The 12,265-nt window shown below is 37.7% G+C and overlaps 1 protein-coding gene across 1 annotated transcript; it reads right to left on the reverse strand.

The window, feature by feature from the left end:
• Nucleotides 1–224: 224 nt before the first annotated feature.
• Nucleotides 225–1,546, reverse strand: LOC115785978 (immediate early response gene 5-like protein). The gene has a single exon (XM_030737945.1). It carries the CDS (start codon nucleotides 1,528–1,530, stop codon nucleotides 652–654), a length of 879 nt encoding a protein of 292 aa, XP_030593805.1. The 5' UTR covers nucleotides 1,531–1,546; the 3' UTR covers nucleotides 225–651.
• Between the last annotated feature and the right edge of the window lie 10,719 nt (nucleotides 1,547–12,265).

A 12,265-nucleotide genomic window follows, 5' to 3' on the forward strand; every position in this document is an offset into this window, starting at 1 on the left:
CATTTATCTTTTACTTCCGGTTAATATGTTAGGAAATTACATATTCTAAACCAAAAGGTTAGTAAAATTATGATAAATGTAAGAAAATAATAAAAGGAATAAAAAAACAAAAATCTGTACTTCTAAGCTGAAGGCTGCGCACTCTTTCTAAGTCATCGGGATCAGAAATTATAATTTCAAGCCAATGCATTTGTGTTTTTAGACTGTTAATTTTATTGATCAATCAAAGCAGGCCCTGATATAAATAATATATTTACATAATAAGTATATTTCTCGTTGAGCTGTTGCACCGGGCTGCACAGATCTTCTGTGGCCACATGGTGGTAGTCGTCCAACATCTTTCCGGAGAAACAGCGTTCACTTATTTCTCCAGGAAATACAAATCAATGACTCCGGTTTCCCCGCAAAACGAAAATAAAATATCACCACAAAATAATATTTAAATAAATGGTACAATTAATTCATACCGTGAACAAATGATATCAACTGGCACGATAACTGTCAGTGTGCAAAAGTAATAAAAATGCATGTGGCCATTCTATATCATTTCAGCGCTAATTTTGTATAAAAAGTCAGAGAATTGCAGTCGTGTCATGATTTATTTAAAAGCAACAAAATAAAACGATACAAAGGGAAAATAAGTCATACATATCAAAATGCTTCGATTGCTCTGGTCCAGCCGCTGCCCGTTAACAGCGTGTGTTTTAAACAAATTGTTTGAGTGGCGAATATTTGCTCAAGGTCCGTCTGCTGCCAACTCACAAACTCAGATAGTCCACCTGAGCCCAGCACCGAGATCAGGTTGGAGATGTTTGTGCTGTCCAACTGGTCAGAGTCTGAATGTGAATCATCATCATTCCTCATTCTTTTACATGGTACTGGCGCAAAGTCTGGCAAATAAAACTCTGGATCAACAATATGATAACTTATGTCTATCTTTCGCTTCTTAGTGTAGCACTGCGCGCCCTGCGGCTGTTTTGGCTGCGCGCAACAGTCTGTGTGGAAGTATCCATTCGTGACAGTAGTCACCACATGGGTGTCCAAGTCCAGGACAGTCTTTTGGTTGGCTTGTGTGTTCGGGATAGATAACTCCCAGGTGGATTTGTCCGCACAGCTCCAACAGGCGTCCGAAACCATGAGGTCAGAGTCACTTGGTGAATCCATTGCGCAGGCAGATGCGCCTTGGTGCGCCACCTCTGCAGGCTGACCGTTGGGCTGGTGCGCTCCGCAGTGCCAAGTGTCCGACTCACCCCCAGTAAAGTTGCAGTAGAAGTCATCAGCCAACTCCGTGAAGCTCCCCGTCAGTTCAAGATATTCTTGCCTTTCATGGACAACAGCTACATCCTCGTACGGATTCGTCCTCTGCATCTGCGACAAGTTTTTGCTCATGTAAAACTGCCTGGCGTTTCTCAGTACGTACGTTACCAGTAAGTTCTTGTGGAGCTTGATGCCTCCTCTCTGCGTCCTGGAGCTTTGGATTTTCCTCAAAGAAATGGAGATCAGATTCTGTGCGTCAAATGCACACTCCATCCTCAATCGGGCCACCCTTTCTTTCCTCTCAGTCTCTCAAATCGTTTGTTTCCAAACTGGAGAAATATTGATGTCTTTAGTTGAGATTCCTATCAGATTCGTGTAGACTGTGTCCATAGCGCTCCATGTCTTCCCAGTAAGGGCATGGATTTGCAACTCTCATCTTTCCTTGCCACGCCCTCACGTACACATTGTCCAATGGGAGGGAGGAGGTGCCTCTGTTATACGCAAATATCACTACTAGCCTCATTCAAAATGCACGTAGGAGCAGGCATGCTGGATTTCACTAAATCTGATCTTTTTAAATCTCAGTGCAGACAAGTAAGATATTTTAGAGTCCACGCTAAAACAGAAAAAAATAGAAACTGGAATTTAACCGAGAAGGCAAGAACGGTGTAAGAACAAACAGATGTAGCAGGGTCGCAAAAATAGTAGAATGCAAGATAATTTACGTGTAAATATATATGTTAACATATAATAACAAAAAACAAACAAACATTAAAACAGATGATGGAGATGATGAGACAAGAAAACAGGGTAAACCCCAGGTTAAGCTTGGAGCTTGCGCCTGAGAATATCAACATTTTCCACTTTACTCAGTGCCAGTTCCAGAAAGCTTCAGCTTCTATTTACAGCCTCTTCTATCTGCAGCAAATTAACTTATTAGTCTATATCCTGAATATTCTGTATGTAATGTATACTTGCATTTGATATTACCATGTTATACCACAATACAACGTATACTATACTATACTGTATGACTGCTTGATGGCAAAAATAATTTTCACACTTAACCTGGTCAAAACTGAGATTATAATTATTTAATCCAATAGTGTAAAATACCCAATGCTTATATATATATATATATATATATATATATATATATATATATATATATATATATATATATATATATATATATATATATATATATATATATATATATATATATATATTCCTTAAACTTAATTCAAGAAACTACTCCAGTCCAACTAATTGAACTAAAGAGATACAATTTTAAAAAATTCAAACGTGAACTAAGAAAGTTTGGGTTATGGGAAGGAACAAAATCAAAATACTATACAATATGCTACAATACAATATGACATAGCAATATATGAAATCATTAAACATGATACTGCACTGTACTATGTTATGCTATACTATATTATAGTATTTAACACCAAAGTTCGGTCCATATGTTTTTGGACACAGATGCAATTTTTATAAATTTGCCCCTGTACACCACTATCATGGATTTTAAATGAAAAATGTGATTGAAGTGCAGACTTTCAGCTTTAATTCAAGGGCTTTAACAAAAGTGACACTATACTGCCAAAAGTATTCACTCGTCTCCATATGATATGCCAACCCTTTGCAGCTATAACAGCTTCATCTCTTCTGGGAAGGCTTTCCACAAGCTTTAGGAGTTTGTTTGTGGGAATTTTTCACCATTCTTCCAGAAGCACATTTGTGAGGTTAGACACTGATGTTGGACAAGAAGGTGTTCTACTGATTTGAGGTCAGGACTCTGTGCAGGCCAGTCAAGTTCTTCCACATCTCACTCATCCATGTCTTTATGGTCCTTGCTTTGTGCACTTGTGTGCAGTCATGTTGGAACAGGAAGGGGTCATCCCCAAACTGTTCCCACAAAATTGGGAGCATGAATTGTCCAAAATGTCTTAGTATGCTGAAGCACTAAGAGTTCCTTACACTGGAACTAAGGGGCTGAGCCCAACTCCTGAAAGGCAACCCCACACCATAATCCTCCCTACACTAAACTTTACATTTGGCACAATGCAGTCAGACAAGCACAGTTCTCCTGGCAACCACCACACCCAGACACATCCATCGGATTGCCAGATGGAGAAGTGTTATTTGTCACTCCAGAGTACACGTCTCCACTGCTCTAGAGTCCATTGGCAGCGTGCTTTACACCACAGCATCCAACCATTTGCATTGCACTCGGTGAAGTAAAGCTTGGATGCAGCTGCTCGGCCATGGAAACCCATTCCATGAAGCTCTCTATGCACTGTTCTGGAGCTAATCTGAAGGCCACATGAAGTTTGGAGGTCTGTAGTGAGCAACTGCAGAATGTTGGTGACCTCTGCACACTATGCACTTCAGCATCCACTGACCCTGCTCTGTGATTTTATGTGGCCTATCACATCGTAGCTGATTTGCAGTCATTCCCATTTGCTTCCACTTTGTTATAATACCACTAAAAGTTGACTGTGGAATATAGAGAGGAAATTTCATGACTGATTTCTTGCACAGGTGGCATCCTATCATGCTACCACGCTGGAATTCACTGAGCTGAGAGCGACCCATTCTTTCACAAATGTTTGCAGAAGCAGTCTGCATGCCTACGTACTTGGTTTTATACACCTGTGTCCACCGAAGTGATTGGAACACCTGAATTCAATGATTTGGATGACTGAGTGAATACTTTTTGGCAATATAGTGTATTTCATTAACTGTTTGGGAATTTAAACCATTTTTATGTATTTTTAGTCCCCCATTTTCAGTGGCTCAAAGGCAAGTGGACAAACCAACAATTTTAAATATAAGAACTGTTTTTAATGCTTGTGTGAAAATCCTTTGTAGTCAATGACTGCTTGAAGTAGAACTCATGGATATCACCGAATGCTGCGTTTGCTCCCTTGAGATGCTCTGCCAGGTCTTTACTGAAGCCACACTCAGTTGCAACTTGTTTGTTTGTCTTTCTGCGTTCAGTTTTATATTTAATAACTGAAAAACATGCTCTATGGGGTTGGGATCAAGTGATTGATTTGCTCAGTAAAGAATATCCCGTTCCTTTTTCTTGAGAAACTTTTGGGTTTCTTTTGCAGTCGGCTTTGGCTCATTATCCATTTGCACTGTCAAGTGCAATCAGATCAGTTTTGCAGCATTTGGTCGAATCTAGCAGTAACGATAGCCCTGTGCACTTCAGCACACTTCATTATATGACTTCTATCAGCAGTCTACTTCTATCAATACACACTATTGAGTCTGTTCCACTGGCAGCCATACATGCCCACACCATAATATTGCCTCCACCATGTCTGACAAGTATGATATGCTTCAGATCATGTGCTGTTCATTTTCCACACATTTCTCTTTCCATCATTCTGGTAGAAGTTTATCTTGGTTTCACCTTTCAAATAACTTCTTTTTCCAGAACTGTGCAGTATCCTCCAAAAGTCTAATCTGTTCCTCTTGCTCATGAGTGTAACCAGTGGTTTGTATCTTGCTGTAAATCCACTGTAATTCCATTCACGAAGGCCTCTATTCATTGTAGACACTGACAATGATACGCTTACATCCTCAAGACTATTCTGGACTTGGTTAGGTGGCTGTAATTCCTAATCACTTTTGTTAAACCCTTCAAATTTAAGCTGAAAGTCTGCACTTCATTCATTTAGTTGTTTGATTAAAATCCACTGTAGCGATGTACAGAGTCAAAACTACAACAACTGTGTCTTTGTCCAACAAATTCTGGAACTAACTATATGACAATACATTTGCGAATTTTTACCCTAAACACAAGTTTGTGCAAATATCTAAATGCCTTCAAATTCATACTAGGACCATTTAACATTTGATCTGACCTTTGGTTTTGAGTCTCGGGCAGTGTAGATTATGGTTTCTCTCCATTTATGCTCTATAAAAATCACCTCTACAATTTTTTTTTTCCTTTGTGACATTTAAGTGCCTCCTTTCCCCCCCCCACTAGCATTTAGCTCATATTGCCATTTAGCCAGACACACATATTGTAAAACCTGATATACATTACTGTATTGAGTTCACTTGCCTCATTTTTGCTCTGATTGTAACACATAAACCCCATCAGCACATTTAGTTTGGTTGCTATTTGTGTAGGTATATTAATTACAAATGTACTCAGTGATTTTTTTTTTTTAGAGACTCGGGGGTACAGGTTTCAGATCACTCAATTTTGCCTAAAGCCACTTTCACTCTGTTTTTCAGTACACTAGACTGTACTGCCCATTATGAAGTAAGCTACACTCTACAGGATTATTCTTATTTCACATCAATACAGTTTGTACTAAACTTATTTTCCATGCCCTGATTAAAGTAAGGCACCTCTAACAGTCAAGAATCTATATTTTATATTATTTGTTTCTTAATGATGGTGAAATGGTTGTAGTATGGAATATGATTATACTTTATACATCAGTGTGAAGAAATTTTTTTCTGTTTTACCAACAACTAAATACTATATAACTATAATTATATGTTGTTTTTTTCCTGCCACAGAAGACATGCAATACAATGATTGTATATGCAATCTGACAAGGCATTCTACACTTTACTGTAAAGCACTCACCTGCACCATTATATAACGCTGTGTAGCACAATGCCGTACCACATTAACTCATTCCATTCTGTACCATAAAACACAATCTAAACCTCTTCTCTTAAACTGAATTCCTGAGCCAATTTACAGTATTAACAGAGCATGATATCCATAATAGTGCCTGTCATCCTGATCCACCTATTTGGCAGGAAATCAAAGTCATATCCAGGTGTTCAGCATGATGTCAGCCATCTGCGTGTATGTGTACATACAAACAGATGTGGGGCACAGATGTCAGATAATTTCTCTACAAAGCGCTTTTACACAGATCAGAGTTCATTCACACTAGATCTGCTATTAGAAGCAGTCCTAATAACATCATTGTCAGTGTCAGACTGTACATTCATAATTTACTGTGGACAGAGGTGCTTTAAATCCACTGTATATGTGGTCACATCTAAGTTGGCTCTTAAAGAAGTATATTAGTGCAAGCCAGTATAGTATAGTATAGTATAGTATAGTGATTTCCCCTCGCCCAAACTCAAACTGACCCAGTTCACATTCTTTCTTTCTTTCTTATTTATTTACTCTATTAAGTTGAATTATTGAGAGCAGGGGAATTCCTTTATTTAAATTCAAGGAATGCTGCTGACAAAAAGTTTGAAATTAAAGTCGTAAAAATGTTAAAAATAGCTCATTGAGCAATTGGGTTACATTAACATACTTTCAGTTATTTTTGCCATAATCAGGCAACCACAAACTATAGTATAGTATATAGTATATAATATCTGAAGGTAATTTAAAGTTTGTATTTTATAGCTTGTCACTGTAAACAAAAACTTTAGGAGTACTCAAATCAACAATCTGGTACCTTCTTAAAAAAGAAGGAATGCACAGGCCAGCTCAGCAACACCCAAAGTCCTGAAAGAGCACAGAAGACAGCTAAAGTGGGTGATGACACTTATTTACATGGTTAAGAAAAACAACTTTACAACATCTAACCAAGTGAAGAACTCTCTCGAGCAGGTAGCCTGCACAGGATTAAGTATTAAAAACAATGCTTACGTTTAAACTTGTGTTTGTTTGTCCAATTACTTTAAGTCTCTCAATAAGAGTGAGTGTTTAATGCAGGTAATGCAGTTTTTTTTTTTGTAAAATACTTTATTAATTAAAGCTGAAAGTCTGCACTTCAATCACATTTTGATTGTTTGAATTAAAATCCACTGTGCTGTGTACAGAGGCAAAAACTGCAAAAAATGTGTCTTTGTCTAACAAATTTTGCACCTAACTGTACAATATCATTGCATAATTTTTTTTTCATTTATACTGATAAATTAGACCACCTAGTGTTGATAAAATGTCATTGTTGTGCACTAGGCGTGTCATTTTAAAATGAAAACTGCTCAGTTTTACTGGATTTAATACAAAAGTGCTAAAGCAAAAAAAATACACATTTATGTTTGGGACATTTTCAAGCACAGTAGTTATACCTGGAAATATGCAAATAATAAAGTGACATTGTGAGGCTGTTTTATTTATTAATGGTTTGTTGTGACTCCATACAGCTGCATTCTAGTTTACCACCGAAGACCAAAAGCACCAAATCAAATGGTGAGTTCATCTTGTATTTTTACAAGTTGATGTAGTTGATGTAGTGATGTAGTACTACATCAACTGTACTTTAGGTTTTAGTGTACTGTAACAGTAACGGTCTGATATTTTTCTTCCAGATTTCCCCACAGTGTGGACAAAATACTATAAATACCTGCTATGCAGTGTCAGGTAGCGCAGATGCACTACAAAAAAAAATTATTTTTTTTTGTCAACACAGACAAGAATACAATAAACATAAACAAGACATAGACATAGACAAGCATTTTTATATTTCTGGTTAGTAGATGTTGTATCGCCATACCAATGTTAGAACTGCTATGGTTCCTGTAAAAAAAAAAAATGTATATATATATATATATATATATATATATATATATATATATATATTTTTTTTTTTTTTTTTTTTTTTTTACATTGACTGAGAATCTATTAAAAGATTATTTTAAATTTCAGACTGTGTACAGGGACTCAGCCCCACCCATAACTAATCTTGAAAAACTAAGACAGATATAGGACTGCGCTTGAAATACTTTGCTTATCGATAAACGATTAGTGTTGAGCTGGTGGATGGGCTCAAACAGAAAAGTAGTAAACAAGAGAATGCAGTCTTTCCACAGTGCTTCCTCTTAAACTCTTAGCTGAGATGTGCGGCTCTGTAGAAGAAGCACACAATTACTTCAGAGGCGGGTGCTTTATTTACATATGCAATATGCATAAGCAAGGTTACTGTGAGGGTGAAATAACCGCGAGATAGAGGGAGAGAAAGAAGGAGGGGGGTTGGGGTTTTTTTTTTTGTGTGTGTGGTGTGTGTGTGTGTGTGTGTGTGTGTGTGTGTGGGGTGGTGATGGAGAGAAGGTGTGCGGGGTAAGGAGAGAGGCAGAAAATTGGTGTTATCAATATTTAACCAACCCTTCCAGCATATTTATGGCAGACAATAGAACAGACATGCAACTGTCTCATATGAGTAGAAGTATATTTATTACAGACTGAAATAGAGGCTGTAAATAGGATGTTCATTGATATAAATCCCTTGCCACACTTTTGTGAAACCAATGAGGAGCCCATCACTTGGTACATAACTCTTACAGTAGATTTTTACCAACACAAATTATTAATATAGTGCTCTGAGAAAGTATTTGCAACTTTCCAGATTTGTTTTTTCTTTTTTTTTTCTTTCTATTTGCATGTTTCAAAGCATCAAACAGATTTTAATATTAGACAAAAATAACCTGAGTAAATACAAAATGCAGTGTATAATGGTGGTAACTAAGCCTAGTAACTGGTTGTGCCACCCTTGGCAGCAAGAACTGCAATCAAGTGTTGGTAATAACTGGAAATGAGTCTTTCACATCACTGTGGACTTTGACCAGGCCACTCCAAAAACCTTTATTTTGTATGTGTGTTTTTTTAGCCATTCAGAGGCAGACTTGCTGGTGTGTTTTGGATCATTGTCCCGCTGCAAAACACGAGTGATCTTGAGCATCAGAGCATGAACTGATGGCCGGATGTTCTCCTTCAGGATTTTCTGTTAGAGAACAGAATTTATGGTTCCATCAATTACAGCAAGTCATCCAAGACCTGAAGCAGCAATGCAGCCCCAGATCATCACACTGCCACCACTATGTTTGACTGTTGATATGATGGTTTTTATTTATTTTATGACATGCTGTCTTAGTTTTACACCAGATACAACGGGACTCAAACCTTCCAGAAGGTTCAGTTCACAGAATATTTCCCCAAAGTCTTGGGGATCATCAAGATGTTTTAGCAAATGTGAAACGAGCCTTTGTGTTCTTTTTGGTCAGTGGTTTTCTCCTTGGAACTTGGAGACAGTTTTAGTCTCTTTGTTGAATCATGAACTCTGACCCTAACTGAGGCAATTGAGCCCTGCAGTTCTTCAGATCTTGTTCTGGGTTCTTCTGGGACCTCCTGGATGAGTCACTGATGCGCTCTTGGAGTAGTTTTGGTAGGCAGGGAAGGTTCTCCACTGTTCCAAGTTTTCTCCATTTGTGAACAATGGCTCTCACTGTGGTTTGTTGGAGACCCAAAGCCTTAAAAAAAAGGCTCTGTACCTCTCCAGACTGATAGATGTCAGTGACTTTTGTTTCTCATCTGTTCTTGGGTTTCTTTAGATCGTAGCACGATGTGTTGTTTTGTGAAATCTTTGAGGTTCTGTTTAAGTGATTTCTCGATTCAGCGGGTAATCTGGCAGTAATCAGGCCTGGGTGTGGCTAGTGAAATTCAACTCAGTTTTCCAAAAAAATGTGGTTAATCACAGTTAATTCATGATTCAAGAAGGGGCACAATTACAATTACAAGGCCAGGTAGGTTTGGATAACTGTTTCCATTCATAATTAAAATCATTTAAAAACTGCATTTCGTATTTACTCGGGTTATCTTTGTCTAATATTAAAACATGTAAGTGTGGCAAATATACAAAAAAAAAAAGAAGAAATCAGGAAGGGGGCAAATACTTTTTCACAGTACTATATATCCACTAATTGCGCATCATGATCATCGACTGCATTACAGATATTCATTAGGGAGTTTTTTCTACATGTGGCAAACAGATGTATGTAATTCAATCAGTTTGAGGGAGAAAAAAAGAATGAAAAAAGCTATGAAAAGAGGGAGAAGAAATAAAATGTCTGGAGCTTTTTTTTTTTTTTCACAGACCCATGGCCTCTCAGAAAATGTTTCCATGTGTTGTGTCTGAGCACACTGAGAGCAAAGAAGGAAAACATTCTCTCCTCCAAACCACATGCAACAGATTCTTTCTGAAGCCAAATAAATCAACCCTTTGCTTCAGATCATGTGACACTTTTTGTGCTTTGTGTTATTCCCAACATATCCTGTTTCACCCCCCCCCCATCCCCCCACCTCAAGCAACACACACACACACACACACACACACATTCAGAGTTTCCATATCCTGTGCGTAAGATCACCTGTACAGACAGAATGGCGTGCTTCAATGCGACATGCTCAGGCAGGAAAACAGGAAAGGGAGTTCAAGGGTGTCCAACATGAAATACTCACAGAGTTAGGGGAAACCCAGAGCTCATGGCAGCACTCCAATTTCTGAAGACAGTAAGTAAAGTTTCACCAGTGCACTGTTTTTTTTTTTTTTTTTTTTTTTTTTGCTTTAGCACTGCCATCATGTGCTCTACTTCTGCTTGTGCAAGCGTGCTGTCAGAAGCACGATCTGCCTGCCCTGGGACAATAAATACTGTATGTTTCAGTACAAGTTAATGTGATCACACAGCAATACGGAATACTTTTCAACAGAACAGTCTGACAATTTACAAAGTGTTTTGCCTTTTCCATAACTCACATCTAAGAGCTCTACCACTCTAAAGTCTGAATGATAAATATGTATGCTCCTATACCCAACAGATGGTTAGCTTAGCTTAGCTTAGTATGAACGCTAAAGAAATGAGTGAAAAGCCTGGCTGTGTCTGCAAGTAAAGCTTTAGAGTCTTGTTTGTTTTTTAGAACACACAGCAGAACATTGCATTGCAAAGTATTTTTTTATATTTTGAATGATTATCAATCAACTGATGATGCTCCAGGTATTAAAGAAAGGTGTATGGCAGCTAAATGGGAAAGTTGTGGACCTGGCCAAGTTTATCTGACTAATATTTTTTAATAACTTTTTTGTCCAAATATGTTTTGAAATTTTGAAATTGTTGTATTTCATCCCTGATTTAAAGTACAAATGGTTTCTGCACCTTCCTAAAATAATTTTCTTTTAATTCAATAAAACAGTCTGAACCTGGAGCCTATCCCAGCTGTCATAGGGCGAGAGGCAGGGTACACCCTGTACAGGTCGCCAGTCTGTCGCAGGGCCAACACAGAGAGACAGGACAACCATTCACACTCACATCACACCTATGGGCAATTTAGAATCACTAATTAACCAAACCCACTAACTGCATGTCTAATTCTGAAAATTACTGAAAAAAGAAAAGGATAAAAATGTGGAATGATTATGATTATTTTTGGTAATCTGATATTGTAGCTCTACTTCTATATATGATTTACAAACAACAAAGTAGCCAGTTACACAGACTCTTAATAATGTCTTCATATTTTTTTGCATGCCAAAATCTTAAAAAAGTCACCAGCAAATCTGTCAACTCAGTTACATGAAAAGGACATTTGGGTTTCTTTGAAAATAATAGTGTATAGGTATATAGTTTCTAAAAAAATGGGAAATTCTTTTTCTAAAAGCATAGCTCTTATCACAGTGAGAGTCACACGGAGGGACACAACTGTCCACATTTCAACGTAGGGGAGGATCTCACAGGGAAAGAGCTGGACTTCGATGAGCCTACTTTTTGAGCAGTGAAAATGTGCCTCCTTCCTTGTCTGCATCTGCCTGCCTTTAGACATTCTGGCTGTTTAGTCAGTTACAGCTTAAAACTTAATGATCAACCACAACAGAGCAGCTCTCACATTGGAGAACAGTGTCTCAGCCAATCACAGTGTCCTTCAGTTTTTATCCAGTCCAGCACCAAACCATGGAAATAACTTTAGCAATTTCAAAATGCAATGTACCATATTTTATGATGCCAGAAGAGCTGAGAGTGGTGACACACAGCGACAATGATTATTAGGATATTTGTGTTTTTTTTCTTGCTGAAGAGCCATACAATCTGTAAATTGCACTTAACTGGCATGGTTAGCTTAGTTTAGCACAAAAGAAGCTAGCCATTCTCTGTTTAAATATAACAATATCTGATTCCAACTATAGCTAAATTTCAGTAATTAATATATTTTATTTCATTTTTTTTAATT

Source organism: Archocentrus centrarchus, chromosome 9 (assembly GCF_007364275.1).
Source record: "Archocentrus centrarchus isolate MPI-CPG fArcCen1 chromosome 9, fArcCen1, whole genome shotgun sequence".
In the NCBI taxonomy this organism is placed as follows: domain Eukaryota; kingdom Metazoa; phylum Chordata; class Actinopteri; order Cichliformes; family Cichlidae; genus Archocentrus; species Archocentrus centrarchus.

Excerpts from the sequence above, each read along its gene's own strand:
- LOC115785978 (XM_030737945.1), bottom strand. The coding sequence starts at position 1,530 with ATGGAGTGTGCATTTGACGCACAGAATCTGATCTCCATTTCTTTGAGG.